This window comes from Rhinopithecus bieti, unplaced genomic scaffold (genome assembly GCF_001698545.2).
Source record: "Rhinopithecus bieti isolate Rb0 unplaced genomic scaffold, ASM169854v2 scaffold_12070, whole genome shotgun sequence".
NCBI classification, from domain to species: Eukaryota; Metazoa; Chordata; class Mammalia; order Primates; family Cercopithecidae; genus Rhinopithecus; species Rhinopithecus bieti.
This window is the reverse complement of record NW_016807449.1, coordinates 1,897,150-1,920,513: the sequence shown is the minus strand read 5'-3', so window position 1 is coordinate 1,920,513 and position 23,364 is coordinate 1,897,150. Positions and strand designations below refer to the sequence as shown.

General features: G+C 53.6%; 1 protein-coding gene across 1 annotated transcript in view; it reads left to right on the top strand.

Moving 5' to 3' along the window:
* MED25 (mediator complex subunit 25) overlaps positions 1–23,364 on the top strand; it is a 48,044-nt gene that overhangs the window by 2,380 nt on the left and 22,300 nt on the right. Inside the window, 15 exon segments of the mRNA XM_017882138.1 lie at positions 8,069–8,167; positions 8,590–8,710; positions 9,445–9,607; positions 9,747–9,877; positions 10,181–10,268; positions 10,364–10,557; positions 11,003–11,131; positions 11,606–11,691; positions 11,772–11,829; positions 11,980–12,087; positions 14,966–15,157; positions 15,517–15,588; positions 15,706–15,841; positions 15,844–15,923; positions 16,175–16,354. Of these exon segments, the coding sequence (XP_017737627.1) occupies positions 8,069–8,167; positions 8,590–8,710; positions 9,445–9,607; positions 9,747–9,877; positions 10,181–10,268; positions 10,364–10,557; positions 11,003–11,131; positions 11,606–11,691; positions 11,772–11,829; positions 11,980–12,087; positions 14,966–15,157; positions 15,517–15,588; positions 15,706–15,841; positions 15,844–15,923; positions 16,175–16,354 (1,837 nt within the window).

Here is a 23,364-nt window from a genome sequence, read left to right as displayed (position 1 = left end):
CCCGTCTCGGCCTCCCAAAGTGCTAGGATTACAGGCTTGAGCCACCGCGCCCAGCCATTTTTTTGATTTTTAGTAGAGACGGGGTTTCGCTATGTTGGCCAGGCTGGTCTCGAACTCCTGACCTCATGTGATCTGCCTACCTCAGCCTCCCAAAGTGCTGGGATTACGGGGGTGAGCCACCGTTGCAGGATTGAGGCGGACGGGAGAGAGCCTTCCGGTTAAAGCAGAAGAATCTTTCATTGAGTGCACTCAGGCCCAAGCAGACTCACATCCAAAGACGGCCTGGAACAAAGACAGCACTTGACTTTTATACACACTTCACAAAAGGGGGTGGGCTAGCTTGAAGCAAGGTTACAGTGGCGTGAAAGCAGGGATACAGAGGCAGGACAAAGACAGTTAATCAAATTGTTGTAACAGGTTTATAACTCAGGATTACACATAACTGTTGCTATGCAACCCAGATGTCCGTTATCTAGGTTTGCCTAGGCACAGGCTTATCCCATAACCTTCACTATGGTGCCCAGGCAGCTCAGGCTTCTCATGACCTTCACTGTACTTCTTAGATAAAACAGAATACTTGAAGTTATTAGTTACAGAGAACAGAAATCTATAAACTCATTCCATAAAACAAAGGAAAATTTGTTTTTTCTTCTCCCTATGTTGAGGGAGTGCTGGGAGAGTCTCCAGAGCACATTAGATAATATTATCAAGACTTTTCCTGGGTCTGGGCTATGTCTGTTGCTGCCTCTCAGGCAAGTCAGCCTAATACAGTAAAACTTATTTCTCTTTCTTTTTAATTTTATTTTTCTTTAATTTCCTGCCTCAACACCACACCTGGCGCTGGATCAGATTTTGATAGTTGACATTGTAGACTCTGGAGTCAGGCAGTCTGGGGTCAAATCCTGGCTCTTCCACCACAGAACTAACTCTCAGATCCAGGAGTCCATGTCCTCCCTGTGCCTAGTATCTCATCTCTGAACTGGGGATGTGGATAGTACTTGTATTAGTATTTCATTGTATTACTTATTCTTAGCTGCATAACAGATTACCACCAAACTAACGGCTTCATACCGCAAACATTTATCTAATGCAGTTTCTGTGAGTCAGGGACACAGGAGTGGCTTAGCTGGATGGTTCGACTGAGGGTCTCACAAGGCAATAGTCAAGAGGTCGGCAGGATTGCAGCCATCCAGGGGGTTTGACTGGCAGTGAGGAATCCACTCCCAAGGTGGTGAGTCTGTGGCTATTGGCCGCAAGACCTCTCCACGGGGCTGCTTAACTGTCTGACATGGCAACTGGCATTCCTCAGATTGAGTGACCCAATAGAGACAGCAAAGAGGAAGCCCCAGGCCTCTTTTGTGTTTGAGGAGGGGTTTCACTCTGTCACCCAGGCTAGAGTGCAGTAGCTCAGTCATGGCTCACTGCAGCCTCGACCTCCTGGGCTCAAGCTCAAGCGATCCTCCCACCTCAGCTTCCCAAGTAGCTGGAGTAGCAGGGACTATAGCCAAATGCCAGCATACCTGGCTGATTTCTTAAAAAATTTTTTGTAGGTCGGGCATGGTGGCTCATGCCTGTAATCCCAGCACTTTGGGAGGCCGGGGCAGGTGGATCACCTGAGGTCAGGAGTTCCAGACCAGCCTGACCAACATGGAGAAACCCCGTCTCTACTAAAAATACAAGTGCTCCTCCTGCCTTGACTTCCTTAAGTACTGGAGTGCTGAGATTACAGACCTTAGCCGGGCATGGTGGTGCATGCCTGTAATCCCAGCTACTCAGGAGGCTGAGGCAGGAGAATAGCCTGAACCTGGGAGGTGGAGGTTGTGGTAGGCCGAGATCACACCATTGCACTCCAGCCTTAGCAACGAGAGTGAAACTCTGTCTCAAAATTAAAAAAAATTAAAAAGAAATTTTTTTTTGTAGTGGCTGGGCATGGTGGCTCATGCCTGTAATCCCAGCACTTTGGGAGGCCAAGGCGGGCAGATCACCTGAGGTCAGGAGTTCGAGACCAGCCTGGCCAACATGGTGAAACCCCGTCTTTACTAAAAATGAAAAAAATGGCCGAGCGTGGTGCCTCATGCCTGTAATCCCAGCACTTTGGGAGGCAGAGGCGGGCAGATCATGAGGTCAGGAGGTCAAGACCATCCTGGCTAACAAGGTGAAACCTCCTCTCTACTAAAAATACAAAAAATTAGCTGGGCGTGGTGTTGGGCACTTGTAGTCCCAGCTACTCGGGAGGCTGAGGCGGGAGAATGGCGTGAACCCGGGGAGGCAGAGCTTGCAGTGAGTCGAGATCGCGCCTGGGTGACAGGGCAAGACTCCATCTCAAAAAAAACAAACAAACGAAAAGAACCACATACAAAAATTAGCCGGGTGTGGTGGCATGTACCTGTAATCCTAGCTACTCAGGAGGCTGAGGTAGGAGAATCACTTGAACCCAGGAGGTAGAGAGATCGTGCCACTGCGCTCCGGCTTGGGTGACTGAGTGAGACCCTGTCTCAAAAAAAATTGTTTTTTGTAGAGTCGAGGTCTTGCAATGTTGCCCAGGGTTTACGCCATTCTGCTGCCTCAGCCTCCCGAGTAGCTGGGACTACAGGCACCCACCACCTCGCCTGGCTAGTTTTTTGTATTTTTTAGTAGAGACGGGATTTCACCGTGTTAGCCAGGACGGTCTCGATCTCCTGACCTCGTGATCTGCCCGTCTCAGCCTCCCAAAGTGCTGAGATTACAGGTTTGAGCCACCACGCCCGGCCCACATTCTTTTTTTTAACCTGAGACGGTCTTGCTCTGTTGCCCAGGCTGGAGTGCAGTGGTGGGATCATAGCTTGCTGCAGCCTCAGCCTCCTGGGCTCGAGTGATCCTCCCACCTCAGGCTCCTGAGTAGCTAGGACTACAGTTGGGCACCACCATGTATGACTGATTTCTTTATTTTAATTCTTGTAGAGATGAAGTCTTGCTGTGTTGCTCAGACTGGTCTTGACCTCCTGGCCTCAAGCGATCCTCCTGCCTTGACCTCCCTAAGTGCTGGAGTGCTGAGATTACAGGCCTGAGCTGCGGTGCCAAGTCCACTTCTGCCATATTGCATTTAGTGTGCAGTATAAGCCTGTCCCATTCAGTGTAGGAGGAGACTACACAGGGTGTGAATTTCAAGAGGCTGAATTGCTGGGTGCTGTATTGGTGGCTGGGTACCACAACCTCATAGGGATGTTTGGAGAATTAAGTTAGTTGATGATTGTTTAATACAGTTCCTGGCATGTATTACGTGCTATGTAAGTGTTTGCTAGGATTTTGTGCCTCACTTTCCTGGTTTGCAAATGGATAATCGTAGTGTGTATCTCCCTATTGTTAGAAGGATCACAGGAGCTAAGTTGTGTACTGTGTTTCACTTAGGGCCTGGTCTGCAGTCAGGGTTCATTAAACAACAGCTGTTCGTAGTAGCTGCTGTTACCTCTGTACGCTTCTGGAGCAGGTGTTTGTTGAGCATCTGCTTTGTTCCAGAATGTGTGTACAAGTGCTGGGTGCAGGACATATAGTGAAAAGGTGACACAGAAGCTTTCCCTTTGTGATAGCTGGACTTTGTAGGTGACATAGAGCAGGGTTTCTCATCCTTGGCCTTAGTGACCCTGTGGACACAATCATTCCTTGTAGTGGGGGCTGTCCTGGGTATTGTAAGATGTTTAACAGCATCTTTGGCCTCTACTCACTAGATACCAGTAGCCCCTCCCAAAGGTGTGACAACCAAAAATGTCTCCAGGCATTATAAAATATCCTCTGGGAAGGGGGCGCAAAATGTATTCCAGTTGAGAACCACTGGGAGAGACTGTGGTAAGACAGTCTTGAGTGATGTTAAATGGAGACTTCTTGACGCCCAGATCCGAGTCTGATGCACCTCAAGTCCCTGGCAGCCAACACAGGGCCTGGTAACACGGGAGGCCTTGGGTAAAATCTGTAGAATGAATGGAAGACACTACATAGCCTTCCAGACCCAGCTCAGGTGTCTTATACACTGGGAAACCTTCCTGGTTCTTGCAGCCAGGTGCTTCCTCCTCTGCCCTCATGACCTGTCACAGCCCCACACCTCTGGACTGTGAATGTCCAGGTCCCTGGGTACTTCTGCCATTTGCTTCCAGCTGGTGCTTGGCACCCATGGGGCTTCAGGAGACTGGTTGAATAAATGAATGAATACAAAAACAACAAATAAATAGAAAAAATTAGCCAGGCATGGTGGTGCACACCTGTAGTCCCAGCTACTCAGGAGGCTGAGGTAGGAGGATCAACTGAGACTGGGAGGCGGAGGTTGCAGTGAGCCGAGATTGGGCCATCGCACTCCAGCCTGGGTGAAAGACCGAGACCCTGTCTTGGCGGGGGGGAAAAGATGGACGGAAAATAGAACCAGTGTCTTTCCCATAACATTATGACAACGCAGTTGTTCATTCATATGTTCACTCATTAATTCAACAAATGTTTGTGGAACAAACTGTCCTGGGTACCAAGGAGTTAGTGGGCATGAGACAGGCAAGGTCCTGGCCCTCATCGAGCTAGTATTTGCCTGGGTGACAGGCTGTGTGCAAGGAGCCTTTGGTCATGGCCGGATGCTCTTAACATTCACTTTTTTTGACCAGTACCTCCTGGGGCTCCAGGCACCTGTTAGCCCATGAAAGCGGGCAGCAAAGACTCCGGGGAATGATACTGGGTAGAACAAAAGGGAGTGAGTTAAAGGACTTGGGAGCCCCAAGTCAGAGCCCACTTGTGTCACCTAGGGGGCTTTTAGTTTTATTTTGTGTCTGCCATATCAAGGGGTTTGTTTGGAATTTAGGCTTATCATAAACTTGATGATATTTTAGCCATATTTTGCAGCCAGCCATAGTGTTCCCTCCGTTCAAGTTTTTCACATTTTTTTGATGAAATGTTTATTACATGTCGTCCTTTGAACTTGTAGCAGATAACTTATACTTAGTGTTCAGTAAGAGAAAAGCAAGTTTTAGTATCTCAAACTGGTTAGTTTATCACACTTTTCCTCATAAGTGGTTTTTTTTTTTTTTTTTGAGACGGAGTCTCGCTCTGTTGCCCAGGCTGGAGTCCAGTGGTGCAACTTCAGCTTACTGCAAGCTCTGCCTCCCGGGTTCACGCTATTCTCCTGCCTCAACCTCCTGAGTAGCTGAGACCACAGGTACCTGCCACCACGCCTGGCTAATTTTTTTTTATTTTTAGTAGAGACGGGATGGTCTTGATCTCCTGACCTCGTGATCCGCCCGCCTTGGCCTCCCAAAGTGCTGGGATTACAGGCGTGAGCCATCGCGCCCAGCCCTTCATAAGGTTTTTTTGTTTTGTTTTGTTTTTGGGACGGAATCTCTCTCTCTCCCAGGCTGGAGTGCAGTGGTGTGATCTCGGCTCACTACAGCCTCCATCCCTGAGGTTCAAGCGATTCTCCTGCCTCAGCCTTTTGAGGCAGGAGAATCGCAATGAGCCATTGCACGCAGCCACTTCCAAAACTTTGGGAGGCTGAGGTGCGCGGATCACCTGAGGTTGGGAGTTCAAGACCAACCTGACCAACATGTAGACACCTGTCTCTACTAAAAATACAAAATTAGCTGGGTGTGGTGCCACATGCCTGTAATCCCAGCTACTCAGGAGGCTGAGGCAGGAGAATTACTTGCACCAGAAGTCGAAGTTAGTGGTGAGCTGAGATTGTGCCATTGCTCTCCAGCCTGGACAACAAGACCAAAACTCCATCTCAAAAAAAAAAAAAAAAAAAAAGTTTATCACCCCAAAGGGACACTTCATATGCATGAAGCGCCTGCTCCCCATTCCCCCATTCCCAGCCAGGGTGCTTTTGGCTTGAGTCGCAGAAAGGCCCAGGAATACATTGGCTTAATGTCACCTGTAGCAGAAAGGCTGGGTCCAGAGTTGGTTCATCCCAACTCTTTGGGCACAGTTGAAGTTCGTGTGTGCAAAACTGTCTTGCATGGCGAGGAAGAGGAAGGCTGGGAAGTGTGTGGTGGGTTGGGAGCAGCACCTGAGTACCCTGAGAGCGGGAAGAAGGCTTCAGGCCTCAGTGTGCTCACTGGCCAAGCCGAGTGGGACCTGAAAGAAATCAGTGTGAGAACTCAGACAGGAAGCGGAGAGCCCCGCCGCATGGCCCTGCCAAGCCTCCAGTGCACTGAGTATTCAGCAGGCGGTTCCTAGGCCTTGTGTGACCTGGGGCTCAGACGCCTTGGTGTCTCTCATGGAGGACTGCACACGGTGTGGAGAGAAGCTTGACAGCTGCAGTATCAGGTGATCTATGATGTGATCAAGGGCAGGCCCTAAAATTAGGTGGCACGTAGGGAAGGCTTCCTACAGGAGGGCACACCAGGATGGGTGTCGTAGCTTCACTGGATTCCATCTGGGCCGGAATGGGTGTGTTCCAGTACATGCAGAGACCTGGATGTCTGGGCTTCATCCGTCGAGAGGACCTACAGGCGTGGGCATGGAGCAGGAGAGCAGGGTGCAGGACTCAAAGGCCTCGGTTGCCAGGCCGATGCCGGGCCAAGGGCCTGGGTTGGTTCTAGCCTTGATGGACACTGTTGGGCCTGTAGCCGTTTGTTCATTTAGCTTACATTTCCTGAGGCCTCCCGCGTGCCCCACTGTGGTGGGCAAGCCTGGGGGTGAGAGAGGACTCAGACCCCATCCCGGCCTTGGGAGAGGTAGGGTCAGAGACCACACTTCAGAGGGACAGGGCCCTCAAGACCCTTAGAGGAGCGCTCAATCTCCACACACATCCTCTGCAGCAAAGATCAGCTTCTCACAACCGTGTGACCGGAAGAATGGTGGCAACCACAGCTGCCCTTGAGGAGAGGCCATCCCCAGGCCACAACCCACGTGGGACAGATGCTGCAACGCGACTGCAGATCAGGCGGAGGAGAAACGAGAGTCTGTGTGTGTTAGTTTTCCGGGCTACTGTAGCAAAGTATGAGAAACTGGCCAGAAGAACGGAAATTGATGTCTCAGGGTCCTGGAGGCTGGAAGTCCAAAATCCAGGTGGTAGGGCCAGGCTGTCTCTGAAACCTTATAGGGGAAGGGCCCTTCTGCCTCTCCTGGCGCCTGGTGTGCCCAGACCTTCCTGGCTGAGGCTGCATCACCCATCCTCACGTGGCCTCTCCCTGTGTCTCTTTGTGTCCCTGTGTCTTCCCTCTGTGTGTGTGTCTGTGTCCACGTTTCTCCTTTTCACAGACACCAGCCATAGTGGATTAGGGCCTGCAGTTTAACTCGATTACCTGTGTAAAGATCTTTCCAAGTCAGGTCACCTTCTGAGGTACTGGGACTTAGGACCTCAACCTGTCTTTTTGAGGGGGGCACACTTCAACCCATAAGACTGGGAGGGCAGAGGAGGCCCCTGTCTCTGGCCGGGAAGGTGAAGTGGGGCCAGTACTGATTTGGAGCAGATAGTCCAGAGAGGGAAAGGGACAGCAGGAGACTGGGCAGGGAGTCAGTCACTCCAGGGTTGGAGTCAGCACAGGACCCTAGGTTTGGGGTTCCCAGCCCTTTCCCATTCCCTCCCAGTCCTCATGATTAAGACAACAAATGTCGGCCGGGCGCAGTGGCTCACGTCTATAATCCCAGCACTTTTGGGAGGCCGAGGCGGGCGGATCATGAGGTCAGGAGACCGAGACCATTGTGGCGAACACGGTGAAACCCCGTCGCTACTAAAAATACAAAAAATTTGCTGGGCGTGGTGGTGGGCCCCTGTAGTCCCAGCTACTCAGGAGGCTGAGGCAGGAGAATGGCATGAACCTGGGAGGCGGAGCTTGCAGTGAGCCGAGATCGCGCCACTACACTCCAGCCTGGGTGACAGAGCAAGACTCCGTCTCAAAGAAAACAAATAAACGCACACAACAAGTGTCCCCTGTCCTGTCTGGTACTGATGCTGTGCTAGCATCAGGGATCGGGTAGGGAACTCAGCAGTGTCCCTGTCATCCCAAGGTGCATCCTCCAGGATAGGGTGGGAGACAGCATGGGAGCAGGCTCTTCAAGCATGGCCTGGGGGCAGGGGTGATGGCAACCCTGGGGGCTGACCGCTCTGCCCCTGCAGGTTCATGGGCGGGGGTGGCGAGAGCTGCAGCCTCATCGCGGAAGGACTCAGCACAGCCTTGCAGCTGTTTGATGACTTCAAGAAGATGCGTGAGCAGATGTGAGTGCCCCCTCCGCCCAGGCTGGGTCAGTCTCTCTCTGCCTGGCCCGGAACCACTTTGCCTGTTGAGTGGCTCTACCTCTAGCCTCACCCTGTAGAGCATGGGCTCTGTGTCCCCAAGCACGCTGAGCCAGGAGGCTGCAGGTGTGTTCTTGGGGGAGGTCTGGCCAGTGCCTGGTCTCAGCGTCCCCATCAGGAAGCAGTGCCAACTGTGGGTGTCACTCCTGCGTGCCCTGCCTGCTGGGTGACAGAGAGCACATCCCAGAACCTCTCAGAGCCTCAGTGTTGTCAGCTGTAAAGTATGGGCGCTGCTTCTGATTCCATATGAGGCGGAATATGTGCGCCTCCACTGGTGCTGGGTCTGGGTTCCTTCTCAGGGCCCCTGTTGCTGCCGGCTCCATGTCTTCTCTCATTCCTGGTAGTGGCCAGACGCACCGGGTCTGCCTCCTCATCTGCAACTCGCCCCCATACCTGTTGCCTGCTGTTGAGAGCACCACGTACTCTGGATGCACAACTGAGAATCTCGTGCAGCAGATTGGGGAGGTGAGGACTCCAGGGTCTGAGGGAGGAGGGTCTGGGGGCCAGGAGTCTTGGGTCTGAGGCAGGAGGCACTGGGGGCCTGGACTCTTGGGTCTGAGGGGAGGAGGCACTGGGGTCTGGACTCCTGGGTCTGAGGGAGGAGGCACTGGGGGCCTGGACTCGGGTCTGAGGGAGGAGGCACTGGGGGCCTGGACTCAGTCACAGAATAGTCACAGACTGGTGACCAGCTTTGCTTACTCTCTTTTTTTGAAACAGAGTCTGGCTCTGTTACCCAGGCTGGAGTGCAGTGGTGTGATCTTGGCTTACTGCAGCCTCTGCCTCCTGGGTTCAAGCAATTCTCATGTTTCAGCTTCCCGAGTAGCTGGGATTATAGACGCCCGCCATCACGCCCAGCTAATTTTAGTATCTTTAGTAGAGACGAGGTTTCACCATGTTGGCCAGGCTGCTTTCGAACTCCTGGCCTCACGTGATCTGCCTGACTCAGTCTCACAAAATCCTGGGATTACAGATGTGAGCCTCCACACCTAGCCCACTTAGTCTTACTGACAAAACTAGAACCCAGAGTCTCCCGGGGCAGGCAATACTAGGTTTCAGGGTCTCCTGCCTCAAAGCCCAGTGGGAATTGTGGTTGTAGGACTGGTGCTGTCCAGCCACACAGCAGCTGTGGTAGGTTGGGGGCTGGCCCCAACACCCCTATGGAGGGGGCACGTCATGACTGCTGGGCCCCTCTCCTATAGCGGGGGATCCACTTCTCCATCGTGTCTCCACGGAAGCTGCCTGCACTTCGGCTTCTGTTTGAGAAGGCAGCCCCCCCGGCCTTGCTGGAGCCGCTGCAGCCTCCCACAGATGTGAGCCAGGATCCAAGGCACATGGTGCTGGTTCGGGGGCTTGTGCTGCCTGGTGAGGCCTGGGCACCGCGCGTGGGGATGGGGGCTCGACGTGTTTCCCCAGCTCCCTCTGACTTGGATTTTGGATTTCTCACCCCTCTCTCCATCTTGAATCTTTTCTTTCTGGGGTTGGCCATCCCTCCTGCTCTCAGTTGGGGGTGGCTCAGCCCCAGGCCCCCTCCAGCCAAAGCAGCCAGTCCCCCTGCCTCCTGCCGCACCCTCTGGTGCCACTCTATCAGCAGCTCCGCAGCAGCCTCTGCCCCCCGTCCCCCCGCAGTACCAGGTATGGATGTTTCCAGGAAGGGACATGTTTCTGGGGACTTGCTGGAGCCCTGGCCCCTGGGGAGAGATCTAGTTGCATGTTGGAGCTTGTGGGATGATAGGAGTCCCATGGGGCATTGGGAGGGTGGGACTCCTGGGGCCATGGAAGCTCATCTGCTGGGTGATGGGTGTCGTGAGCTCCTGAGCTATCCCAGCTGGGGCAGCTGTGCCTTGTGGGGCCGTGGGTGGTGTGGCCTCGTGGGACACCAGGACTGGAGGGCCATGGTCCTCACCAGTACCTTTCCTTCTTCCCTTCTACCCACAGGTTCCCGGGAACCTGAGTGCAGCTCAGGTGGCCGCCCAGAATGCAGTGGAGGCCGCCAAGAACCAGAAGGCTGGGCTGGGCCCTCGCTGTGAGTCCTGGGGCGAGGATGAAGGGTGGGCAGGGGCCAGGCAGGCCTCTCTCCACACACTTGTTCCTCACTTCTTCCCTTGGTCTCTCCCACAGTCTCGCCCATCACCCCCCTCCAGCAAGCTGCTCCCGGAGTGGGTCCCCCCTTCAGCCAGGCCCCAGCTCCCCCACTACCCCCAGGACCCCCTGGTGCCCCCAAGCCACCACCTGCTTCCCAGCCCAGTCTGGTCTCCACCGTGGCCCCTGGCTCTGGTCTGGCTCCCACAGCGCAGCCCGGGGCACCGTCCATGGTAGGTGCCTGCACGCCTCCTGCCCCCACTGCTTCCTCCTGCTGCCCACAGCTAGGACAATTAGAGGATGAGTCATTTGCCTTCCAGGGGGGTGTGGATCTGGTGGCCCTGGGGCCTTGGGGGTTCGTGGTGCGTGTGCTACAGATGCCTGAGATGAGGGTCTGGGGACGGAATGGGGAGGCTCATGGCTCCAGGTGGGTCAGGGCTGTTCTGAGAAACCCAAGGAATCCCTGGGTTTGGGAGTACGGGGCATCGCACAGCTTACGAGTCCTCGTATCCTGCAGCGTCCAAGCATTTGGGGTCCTGGGGCTGGCCAAGTGCTGTTCTGGGAATGGAGGAGCAGAAGAACGGGCCTTTCCTTCTTCCTGGTTTGCCCTCACAGGATGGCCCCCGGAGGCCCCCCTCTTTCCCCATTCTCATGGCCGTCCTTCCTCCTCTCTGGCAGGCAGGCACTGTGGCCCCAGGAGGGGTGAGTGGCCCTTCCCCAGCCCAGCTAGGAGCCCCAGCCCTCGGTGGGCAGCAGTCAGTCTCCAATAAACTTCTGGCATGGAGCGGGGTCCTCGAGTGGCAGGAGGTGAGGGGCCTGAGGGTCCATTGGGCACTTGGGACTCCTGGGGCCGTGGGGCTGGGCATGTGGGACTCATGGGTCAGATGCATGGGGTTTGCAGTGCTGGGTTTGGGGGCATTCCTTGGGCTGGACCCGTGGGATGCGGGACCAGGCCAGGAGCCCCATGGTGCAGTGGGACTTGCGGTACAGAGGAGGGTCCCCATGCAGAGAACCCAGAAAAGCCTAGGATTTGGGGCCCAGAGAAGGGCCCAGGCGATGTAGCACCTGGGGCACAGTGGATTGTGGGATTTAGGGGCCGGGCACGTAGCCCTAACATTTGAGGAATTGAAGGTTTGCCGGTCTGGAGGAGGGACCAGGGGCTCATGGGACTTAAACTGGGGAACATCCTGAGCTTTGCGGCCAGCAGGCTAGGACATGAGGGCTCAAGGGGACTGAGGCTTATGGCCCTTTTTGCTTTGACATGCTCTTTTCCCCCCTCAGAAACCCAAACCTGCCTCAGTGGATGCCAACACCAAGCTGACACGGTCACTGCCCTGCCAGGTCTATGTGAATCATGGCGAGAACCTGTAGGTGACTGTCAGGGGTGGGGTGCGGTGGGGCTGGGGCTGGCCCCCTCCTCACACCTCTCCTGGCATCACCCCCCCAGGAAGACCGAGCAGTGGCCCCAGAAGCTGATCATGCAGCTTATCCCCCAGCAGCTGCTGGTGAGTGGTGGTGGAGGGCCAGCCCTGCTGCTGGGCAGCCCTCACCCTACTCTCTCTTCCCTGTTCCCTGCCCCACCCCCACTCCCTGCCTCGTGTCCCCACCTCACTTGCCCACACCAACATGCCAGCTGACTTCTGTGTCTCCCGCAGACCACCCTGGGCCCTTTGTTCCGGAACTCAAGGATGGTCCAGTTCCATTTCACCAACAAGGACCTGGAGTCTCTCAAAGGCCTCTACCGCATCATGGGCAATGGCTTCGTGAGTCCAGGGCATTGGGGGCCGAGGGGCATTGACTCTTGTACTGCTTTCTGCTGACCTTTGAAGGGAATCCCAGAGTGCCTGGGCCCACGGAAGCCGTTTTTGATGGTTGGGTGGACTTCATGCCCTTAGGTTCCTCGCCTTTCTTCTAGAGCCTTGACTTTTATTATAATCATTGTATGCACCAGATTGAGGGATATTCCACATTAAAAATGTGAGATGGATGTGACTGGAGCAGTTAGGAGGAAGCTGTTGATTCTGGCATGGGTTTATGGGATGTGTTCGTTTCCTGTGGCTGCGGTAACACATTACCACAAGCAGAGGGGCTCAAAACAACAGAAACGTGTTCTATCCCAGTTCTGGAGGCCAGAAGCCCAAGGTCAGGGTGTCGGCAGGACTGCGCTCTCTCTAGAGGCTCAAGGGAAGGCCTCTTCGTTGCCTCTTCTGGCCAGTAACCCCAGGCTGCAGGTGGCATCACTCCAGGGTCTTTCTCGATCCTGTGGCTGTCTTCCCTCTGTGTGTGTCTCCATGTGGCATTCTCTGTGTCTCTGTGTCCTTGTGGTTAGAAGGACATCAGTCATTTTGGATTAGGCCCCATTTTCCTGACCTCATCTTACTACAACTGCAAAGACCTTCTTTCCAGATAGAGTCACCTTCACAGGTGCTGGAGAGTGGAACCTCAGTTTAGCTTTCTGAGTTTGTTTTTTGAGACAGAGTTTCACTCTTGTCACCCAGGCTGAAGTGTAGTAGTGCAATCTTGGCTCACAGCAACTTCCGTCTCCCGGGTTCAAGCGATTCTCCTGCCTCAGCCTCCCGAGTAGCTGGGATTACAGGTGCCCACCACCATGGCTGGTTAATTTTTGTATTTTTAGTAGAGACGGGGTTTCACCATGTTGGCCAGGCTGGTCTCGAACTTCTGACCTCAAGTGATCTGCCCGCCTTGGCCTCCCAAACTGCTAGGATTACCAGTGTGAGCCACCGCGCCCAGCCTCAGCATAGCTTTCTGAGACACACAGTTCACCTTGTAACTCCGGGAAGGAGCAGATCAGTTACTTCTGTGCACCAGGCACTCCTGCAGGAAAGAGGACCTTAGGGGGATCTCCTCATGGGATCCTCACAGAACCGTGTGAAGAAGGCATTCCTGAGAGGAGTGCTTCTGGGTGCAAATAACATAGTTTTCCAAACAAATAGATAATTGGGGCCACTCAGAAAAAATTTTCTCTTATGATTCTGTGAGTCACCTGGGCTCAATGGGCCATCTCGCCCTCATGGGGTTGCCATCAGATGGCAGCTGAGACTCTGGTCGTCTGAAAGCTTGACTGGGCTGGATGTTCAAAATAGGCGCTCCTCATAGGCCGGGCATGGTGGCTCTCGCCTGTAATCCCAGAACTTTGGGAGGCCGAGGTGGGCGGATCACAAGGTCAGGAGATTGAGACCATCCTGACTAACACGGTGAAACCCCGTCTCTGCTAAAAATACAAAAAATGAGCCAGGTGTGGTGGCGGGCGCCTGTAGTCCCAGCTACTCCGGAGGCTGAGGCAGGAGAATGGCGTAAACCCAGGAGGCGGAGCTTGCAGTGAGCCAAGATGGCACCACTGCACTCTAGCACTCCAGCCTGGGACAGAGCAAGACTCCGTCTCAAAAAACAAAACAAAACAAATGAACAAAAACAGCTCCACACACAGCACTGGCTGTTGGCTGGGGCTTGGCTAGGACTGGCCATCCCAGTGTCTGCACATGGCCTGTGCACATGGCCACACTGTGGCAGCTGGGTTCTGAGAGGACAGGCGTTGTAGGAGCCGGCATTTATTTTTTTGCACAGAATAGGACATCCAGAGGGGGCCAGCTATTGGGGTTGGTTTCATAGGTCTGTGACATCAGGGGCAGGTCCCTGTGATTCTCTTGATCTCTCCTTTATAGTCACAAGGTAGCTCCCATGGCTCCAGGCATTCCGTATGCTTTCATGAAGGAGGGGAGGGGGGGCTGTGTATTTCCCTTTCTTCAAGACAGCAGAAACTTTCTCAGATTCCCGAGCAGGCCTCCCTTTCACCTCCTGGCCCAGACCTAGGCCACTGGGCAGCACCTAGTTGATGGGAGGCTGCCAGGAGCAGATATCCATGACTGTCTGGGGCTGGGACATGTTGCAGCCCCAGATGGCATTGGGAATGCAGGGGAGGAGGAGACTTGGATATGGATTAGGCAGCTAGCAGTGTCTGTTTCAGGCAGGGAACCGAGGCTCAGAGAAGTCAGCTCACTTGGCCAAGGTCAGCCTCGCCTCCCTCAGGAGCCCCTGCCCTGAATGCTCCATGTGTTACCCCCCGATGACCAGTGATGTTTCCTGGGTGCTTCCTGTGGGCTGAGCCTCCGGCAGGGCTCTTGAGGCACAGCGACCCTGTCATGTGGGAGCATTCCCCATGGGGTACACTGGCCGATGCTGAGGCCTGGAGGATCTCTTGAATACCTGGGATCCGACACCACCGTTGATCACAGGCCTGTGGGTACCGCGCTCTGCATCTAAGCCCCTCTGTCACGGCTGTGACTCTCAGCAGCCCTTTAAGGAGGCCGCCGTGGCATTTAATGCCCAAGGAAACTGGGGCATCCCATGAGGAGCAGGTGATGGCCAAAGGTTGAGGAGTTGGGTTCCAGCTCTTTCTCTCCGCTTTCCTTCTCAGTGGGCAGCCAGAACCCTAGCTTGCCCTGAGTGCCTCAGTTTCTGTCTCTGGAGCAGCCCACAGCACACCTGTTCTCCTCAACCTTCTATAGCAGAAACCTCACCTCCCCTTGCCCAGGGGGCCTCTAGAATCTTCTGGAATGGGGAGGGGGTAGGGGCTGCCTCTTTCAGGGCATAAATGGTTCTGAAGAGCTGTTGTCCACCCAGGCGGGCTGCGTGCACTTCCCCCACACGGCGCCCTGTGAGGTGCGCGTGCTCATGCTCCTGTACTCGTCCAAGAAAAAGATTTTCATGGGCCTCATCCCCTACGACCAGAGCGGTTTCGTCAACGGCATCCGGCAGGTCATCACCAACCACAAGCAGGTCCAGCAGCAGAAGCTGGAGCAGCAGCAGCGAGGAGTGAGTGGTCACAGTCCCCAAACCAGCACTCCGACCCCCTCCTGCCCGGGCCCCACATGGCCCCCCGGGATCTCCAGGACCATAGACGCCCACCCTTCTCCCAATACATGGCACCCTCAAGCTAAGTCCCACTCAGATTTTCTTGCAGTCTCTCTCCTTTTTCAGCACCCACATCAAAGACTTGACACAGAGCTTCCTACTGGGGACCTTGGAGCGTACAGCGTCTCTCCCAGACCACTCACCCCCAAAGAGAATGTCCCCATCTCCTTACGAGTTCCCTTCAGGGCACAGGTCCTCCTGCCTCAGATTCAGGACGCCATCACCCTCAGTTACTGACCTGCCCCTCTCTCCTCGTGCAGATCGGGGGACAGCAGGCACCCCCAGGGCTGGGGCCCATTCTGGAGGATCAAGCGAGGCCCTCACAGAATCTGGTGAGGACAGGGCTGGCGGAGTGGGGGCTGGGTGGGGGACGCCCCAGAGGCTGCTCTCTGTGCCTGCAGGAGGGACGTGAGGCCCGTCTCCCTCACCCCTGTGTCTCTTCCCACCAGCTCCAGCTCCGCCCACCACAGTCCCAGCCTCAGGGTACTGTAGGGGCCTCTGGGGCCACGGGGCAGCCCCAGCCCCAAGGTACTGCCCAGCCCCCCCCCGGTGCCCCCCAAGGCCCTCCTGGAACAGCTTCTGGCCCACCCCTCCTGGACCCATCCTTCGGCCCCAGAACCCTGGGGCCAACCCCCAGCTGCGAAGCCTCCTCCTCAACCCGCCACCGGTGAGATGTGGGGGTAGGGTGGTGGGAGTTCCAGATCCTGGTCCTGTTGTCTGGGAGGAGGGAGGTTGACTGTGGTCAGTGGGTATGAATGGAGACCCGCCCAGGGCTTTAGGCAGAAGACAGACCACCTCCTCTCCATCCATCCCCTACCTTTGAAGAAAACCTTCCCTTCACCACTAGCTGATGCAATCTCTGGGGAGGTGGAGAGTCTCTATCAGGAGCCTCTGAGCCACTCTCTTGTGTTCTCCCAGCCGCAGACCGGGGTGCCCCCACCCCAGGCCTCCCTCCACCACCTCCAGCCACCAGGGGCTCCTGCACTGCTACCCCCACCACACCAGGGCCTGGGGCAGCCCCAGTTGGGGCCCCACTCCTGCATCCACCACCTGCCCAGTCCTGGCCCGCACAACTTCCCCCACGGGCTCCACTGCCAGGTAAGGGGACCCGGGGGAGGGCAGAGGTCTGGACTGAGTGTCCCAGCAGCTCCTGGGCTAGAGCACAAAGTGCTCCTGGGAAGTAAAGACATAGGATCCAAGAATGAGGGTTTCCCCCACGGGCTGCAGAGCTCTGCGGACTCTGGGAAAGTACAGCCCATGGGTCCAAGGACCTAGTGGGTTGAGAGTGTTTCCCATGATCCTCCTGTGTGTGCTCCTGGGATTGCTGGGAAATGTGGTCTTAGGGCCAGAGAAGTAGTTTTGGAGAAGGGCTCCCAAAGGCTCATGGGAAACAGCATATTTGTAACTAGATGGGATTAGAAGGTGCTTCTGTTGGGTCCCCCAAGGGCTGCCTAGAAAACTTAGTGCCTCTGGGCCCTCCTGGGCCCAAGGGCCTACTGGGAGATGCAGTCCCTTCCCCACTGCCCCTCAGGTCAGATGCTGCTGAGCGGGGGTCCCCGAGGCCCGGTCCCCCAGCCGGGCCTGCAGCCCAGCGTCATGGAGGACGACATCCTCATGGATCTCATCTGAATCCCCAACACCCAATAAAGTTCCTTTTTAACACACGCCCCGGCTCCCGTCACTGACATCCCCCAGGACTGGGCAGGAGGAAACCCCAGGGGGCATCTCTGTCCTTGTTCTCACTTCAGCAGACATCCCTGGGGCCCTGGGTGGGTGACGCCGGGGCCTCCGCGGTGAGTCAGAGGCAGTCTGGTGCAACCTGGTTCGTGGGAGATGCAGGGACAGGCAGGCAGCGCTCAGGACTCAAGCTCTTATGGAGGCGGTGGGGCACCATGGGAGCCTGGAAGAGGTGTCTGACCCAGCCCCAGGTCCTCAGAGTCTTGAAAGAGAATCAGCTGTCAGGCCAGGAGGGAAGGAGGTGAGGGGTGATCTGGGTGCAGAGAACAACAGAAACTTTGAATACTCAAAGACAGGAGGAAGCCTGGGACGTTGAGAGGAGCAAGTTGATGGATGCTTCTGGAGCATGAGTGTGTAGGGAGCTCATGTGTAGAGAGATGGGCAGGTGCAGAGTTTGAGGAGCTCCGATGCCAAACTGAGCAGCCCATGGTTTGTCCTGGGGACACAGGAGAACCAGGAGACTTTGAGCGGTGGGGCGGGCCTAGGCTGGCTCTGGATGTTAGAAAGAGCCCTCTCAGCTGTGGAGCGTGATGAGACCAGACAGGAGGCCAGGAAGGGTGAGGCTGGGTGGTGGGGATGCTGGGGACTGGGGTAGAGGTTGGCTCCCGGGGTCAGGCGTACGTGATGGTAGGTGGTGGGGCTCCTGGGAGAAGGAGCTGGTAGTAAGTGTACGTGGACCAAGGGACGTCCAGGTGACAGGTGCCATGTTGGGAGCTCAGGACGTGTCCTTAGGGGACAGCGTATGTTTGGCGGTTCAAGCCACAGAAGCAGACAAGATCGCACATGGAGAGAGGGTGGTCCCTGGGTCCACATCAGAGACTGACCTTCCAGGGCTGTGGACAGGAAGACGGTGGGTCTGTCCCCAGGATGGAATACCCAGCAGGGAACAGGTTTGGGATGTGGCAAGGTGAGGGACCTAAAGGATGGCCTCAGAGACATCCTGAGGGCAGGGGATCCAGACAAGCTTGGAGCGCAGGGTGGTCTCTCCTGGAGGTGGAGAGTGTTGTCTGTTGTCGGACTCAGGACCAGTGTTGCTGAGAGCACGGTCCATGCCTGGACCACCAGCATCCACATCATTTTGGATGCTGGTTAACGTACAGATTCACGGGCCCCACCCCAGGAGAGAGATTGCAATCTGGTGGCCTATAGGCCATGGTGCAGATGAGTTTTGTTTGGCCTTCCCTGTGTTAGCATATGTGGCATTTTTTTCTTGAGTTAGTTATAAACATCAGGTTAATTCACACACACACACACACACACACACACACACACACAAAATCTGCAGTCTTGGCATCTTTTGACAAGTCAGAAGAATTGGCACCCCTGGGCCCGCCCTTCTGCCTGGCAACAACGGGCTGGAGCTGCCCCTCTCCATGGGGCGTGTGCTCTCCGGTTCGCCACAGTCCCCACCACTCCCTCTTGGCTCCCCCGTGAGGCAGAGAGTCACTGCCTTTGTCACAGGGCTTGCACTGTGGTTGTTCTGTGGTAGCATTCAGAGGAAAGTGAAATCTTTCTTGTACTCATGTCTCTATCACAAGCGGCAAAACGAAAGAGAGAAGGAGAGGGCCGCGTGTTTCGAGAAAAGTGGGAGCGAGCCTATTTCTTTGTGGAAGTGAAGAGCATGCCTATGTGTTTAATATGCAAACAAAACGTGTCTGTGTTGAAAGAATACAACCTGAAACGCCACTACGAATCAAAGCATAGCAAGAGCTACGACCAGTACACAGAGCAGACTCGAGACGCCATCCTCAGCGAACTGAAAAAGGGACTCAAATGTCAGTAGGGTTTGTCTTGAAAAGCGAATTAACAAGTGGTGCGGCAGTGGTACGCCGTTCCGGAATCACGTGAGAAGAATGACCTGGGCATTCAGAGCTACAGCAGATGGCGAGTTGATAAAGGAGCAGAGTGACGTGTCCTTTACAGAAACACATGACTGTTGAGACCATTATTTAAGTCTAACAGGCATTTGGGTTGCACAGTGAGTTGGAGATAACTCGGGGGATTTACAAGTCCAGTTGCTTGAAAGAGTCAAATTGATTGTGGCCTTTTCTTTCGCTGCTCATAAACTATTACCACCCAGTTAGCTTTATTTATTTGTGGTGTTAAGAAACTTGATGTGACCGAAGAAGTCTGTGGCATGGTGCCAAGGCGGGCCCAACACTGGGAAAGGACTCATTTTTTTTTTTTTGTATATTGAGAGAAAAGAAAAGTTTCACATAGACTGGCCAGAGTTCTGAAGCACAACTACAGACAGCTGTCATGACAGGGGGACTTGACAGGACACCTTGATCCAAGGTGACAGCATTTGGCAAGGACACGGAAGTCGGGTCGTTGCATCCATCATCAGGAGTTGACTTGTTCTGAGCAGCTGAACAGAACACACCGTGATGCTCTCGACACTTCCGCTCCTGGGCCTTAGTCACGAGTGAGTTGATGATGACTTAACCTGAGAGATTTCACAGAAGCTCTGTGACTTGGTTGTGGAAGAAATCGGAACTGTACAAGTTAATCAGCTTGGTTCATTTTAAATCAAGCAAAAGCCACAGTGGGTTCCCCTGAGAAGGTTAGTCCAAGACTTCTGGTCAAGGTTATGACCGTTCTGAACACTGAATATTTCTCCGCAAGGATGTCCACAAACAGCTACTTGAATGTAAGATGGTATATTTTGGTCCTGGCAAAACGGGGAATCCACCAGCAAGGAAAAAAAACGTTTACTCTTTCCTACTCCACAGTTGGCTTTCAGAAATGAAAGACGTGGCCCGGACTGTATTCACCTACGTCCTGGGGTGGAAGACCAAATTCCCCCAAAGGCCCTCGGAATCCAGTCTCATGAGAAGGAAGAGACACTGTCCAGTTTGCCTTTGTTGGTAAATGTTTCTTGTGTGAATACAGACCATAAATAGTAATTGAACTACGGTGCAATACGGCGCTGGTTCCTAAATACAAGTCTGTGTGAAGATGGTGAGATTCTACAACTATCTCCAGTAGTTGTCCTGAATATCCATGTTTGGGAGTACCCACGCTTATGAACAGCTGTTTTCCGTTATGAACCTGAATCAAATTAAACATTGTTCCCAGTTTAAGGATTCAAGGCTGAATTCTAAACTGCCCATCCCCACCGTGCCACCCCAAGGCCTGACACATCTTGGTGTGGAAGGGAAGACGCCAGCCTTTTGGCTTCAACTCAAAGGCGCAAAAAGAATTATGAAAGAGAAAATTTTAATAATTAAATATTTCTATTTTTCAATTTGTATTTTTTCAATTTTGAATTTAAAAATATAAACTCCAGTATCATCCATGTTTGTATTATGTTCCATGCATTCACCATAGTTCAGTAAAGATCCGATTTGATGATATTTCTGGCCGTCGACTTTTCTTATACCTGGCTAGTTCACTCATTTATGTGACCCGCCTGGCCCCTGTAGGCATGTGAGTTTCCCATCCCTGCCCTGGAACTGTTGGATCCAGCGGGGGGAGGGCGGGGGTCTGGGAGTCCTGTGAGCAAGCTCTCTAGGCGATCCTCAGGAATGTGCGTGTGGAGCAGGAGGCACTGGTGACAGCAAAGAAGTGAAAGTGGGGGATTTCCCAGGCAGCCTGTGTAGCAGGGGTTTTTGAAAACTCAGATGGCTTCAGGGACCAGGCAGGTGATGAAAATGTGTGAAGCGGACGGGTGTAAGACAACAGGGAATGATGGGGACTGTGGCGAACTTGGAGAGTGCTTGCCCCGCCTAATGGCATTCAAATTGAAACCAAAAACACTGTGAGGACCAAACAAAATCTGCCTGTGGGTCTAATGAGGCCGCCAGGCCGCCATTTTGCGACCTCTGGAAGAAGGAGAAGACTGGAGAACAAGGACAGAACCCTGAGAAAGAGCCACGCGTAAGGGTTGGGCTGGGAGCCAGAAGCCAGGAGGAGAACCAGGCAAGTGTGGTATTCTGGAAGCTGAGTGTTTTTGAGGAGGGAGCGATCGACTCTGTCAGAAGCCGCTGAGAGGAGCAGGAAGCAGCCTTCGGTGTTTCCACCAGGGTGGCCACGTCCCCCGGCAAGGGAAACGCAGGTTTGGATCAGAAACAAATTGGTTAAAAGGAAAGGTTTCCAGTTGCCAGTTTGGCCATCTCATGCCAGTGGCGCCCTCTTGACCTTAACACTCAATTAAGAGGAAGCAGAGGGACTGTCGTGGCCTAATCACACTTGTTTACCGGAGTGAACCAGGGTTTGCTTATTAATAATAGCAGACCTGTTGGGGTGAAAGAAAATGCCCACCCACCAGCTCCAAAGAGGAATTAGGAGAAAAAGGACACCTTCTCAAAAGGGGTATTAAGAATATATTTGTTTGAAGGTACACAAAACACTAACACATATTTTCTCACCATCTTGGCGTTTAAAAAAAAATTAACTTTGGCCGGGCGCGGTGGCTCAAGCCTGTAATCCCAGCACTTTGGGAGGCTGAGACGGGCGGATCACGCGGTCAGAAGATCGAGACCATCCTGGCTAACACGGTGAAACCCCGTCTCTAATAAAAAATACAAAAAACTAGCCGGGCGAGGTGGCGGGCGCCTGTAGTCCCAGACACTTGGGAGGCTGAGGCAGGAGAATGGCGTAAACCCAGGAGGCAGAGTTTGCAGTGAGCTGAGATCCGGCAGAGTGAGACTCTGTCTCAAAAAAAAAAAAAAAAAAAAAAAATTAACTTTTAAAATGTATCAAGTTACACATACTAGAACAGTTTCCTAAAATGAAAAGGCACTGAAATGTGTGGAATAAAAAGGAGGCCCAGGCCAGGCGCAGTGGCTCACGCCTGTAATCCCAGCACTTTGGGAGGCCGAGGTGGGTGGATCATCTGAGATTGGGGGTTCAAGACCAGCCTGACCAACATAGTGAAACCCCGTCTTTACTAAAAATACAAAATTAGCTGGCCGTGGTGGCACATACCTGTAGTCCCAGCTACTTGGGAGGCTGAGGCAAGAGAATCGCTTGAACTCGGGAGGCGGAGGTTGCACCATTGCACTCCAGCCTGGGCAACAAGAGCAAAACTCCTTCTCAAAAAAAAGGAGGCCCAAGGAGTGAGGCCAGATCTAGACACATGGGAACCACCTCCCCATTTCATAGGCCAGGTGACAATAAGGCCTAAGAACTTCACGTGCACCTTAGAACCAGCCAACACCAACGGAGCAAATCTTTTGGGAAAGTTTTTCTCTGAATGCAAGTTCTCCTAAGGCAAGAAACAGGGAAAACCCTAGAACAGCAGGGTTTAATCCCGAGATTTGTGCTGATTAGCTCTGTGACCTCAGGCAGGTCCTTGCACGTCTCTGAGCCTCACTTTCCCCATGTGTCAAATAGTGACTACCCCAGAGGATTCTCATAAGGAATACGTGATCTGGCCCAGCTCAGTCCTGGACACAGGAGAGCTGCTAGTAGCCACTGTTGTCATCTTTCAGCTGAAATGCACTCTAAGAAGGTAAAACGTGGGCAAAACTGTTTCTAGAAATGCATGCCAAGCTGGGCCTCACGCCTGTGATCCCAGCACTTTGGGAAGCCGAGGTAGGAGAAGCACTTGAGGCCAGGGTTTCAGTACCAGCCTGGCCAATATGGTGAGACCCCATTTCTATTTTAAAAATGCATCCTGGCTGGGCGTGGTGGCTCACGCCTGTAATCCCAGCACTTTGGGAGGCTGAGGCAGGCAGATCACTTAAGGCCAGGAGTTTGAGATTAGCCTGGCCAACATGGTGAAAGCCTGTCTCTAGTAAAAATACAAAAATTAGTTGTGGTTACACGCACCTGTAATCCCAGCTACTTGGGAGACTGAGGCACAAGAATCGCTTGAACCCCGGAGGTGGAAGTTGCAGTGAGCCAAGATCGTGCCACCGCACTCTAGCCTGAGTGACAGCAAGACTGTCTCAAAAAAAAAAAAAAAAAGCATCCTAACGTATAAAAATCACTTGTGTCCAGAAAGGTTGTAATTGAGTGAGTGACTTGTAAATATTTTATTTTTGACCAATTTGCTTTTGAATCACGCATCATGGCTGGAGGCAAGACTGGGGATTCATGAAAATTCTTGCAAAGGAGCAGGTGGTAGGACGTAATTGGAAAAAAAGTGACTGTTGAGATAAAAATGCTAAAACACCAACATATTAGTAGTTGCAAACCTGTTTGGGGTGAAAGAAAATGCCCACCCACCTCCAAAGGATTATGAGAAAAAGGACACCTTCTCAAAAGGGGTGTTAAGAATATATTTGTTTCACCGGGCGCGGTGGCTCAAGCCTGTAATCCCAGCACTTTGGGAGGCCGAGACGGGTGGATCACGAGGTCAGGAGATCGAGACCATCCTGGCTAACACGGTGAAACCCCGTCTCTAATAAAAAATACAAAAAACT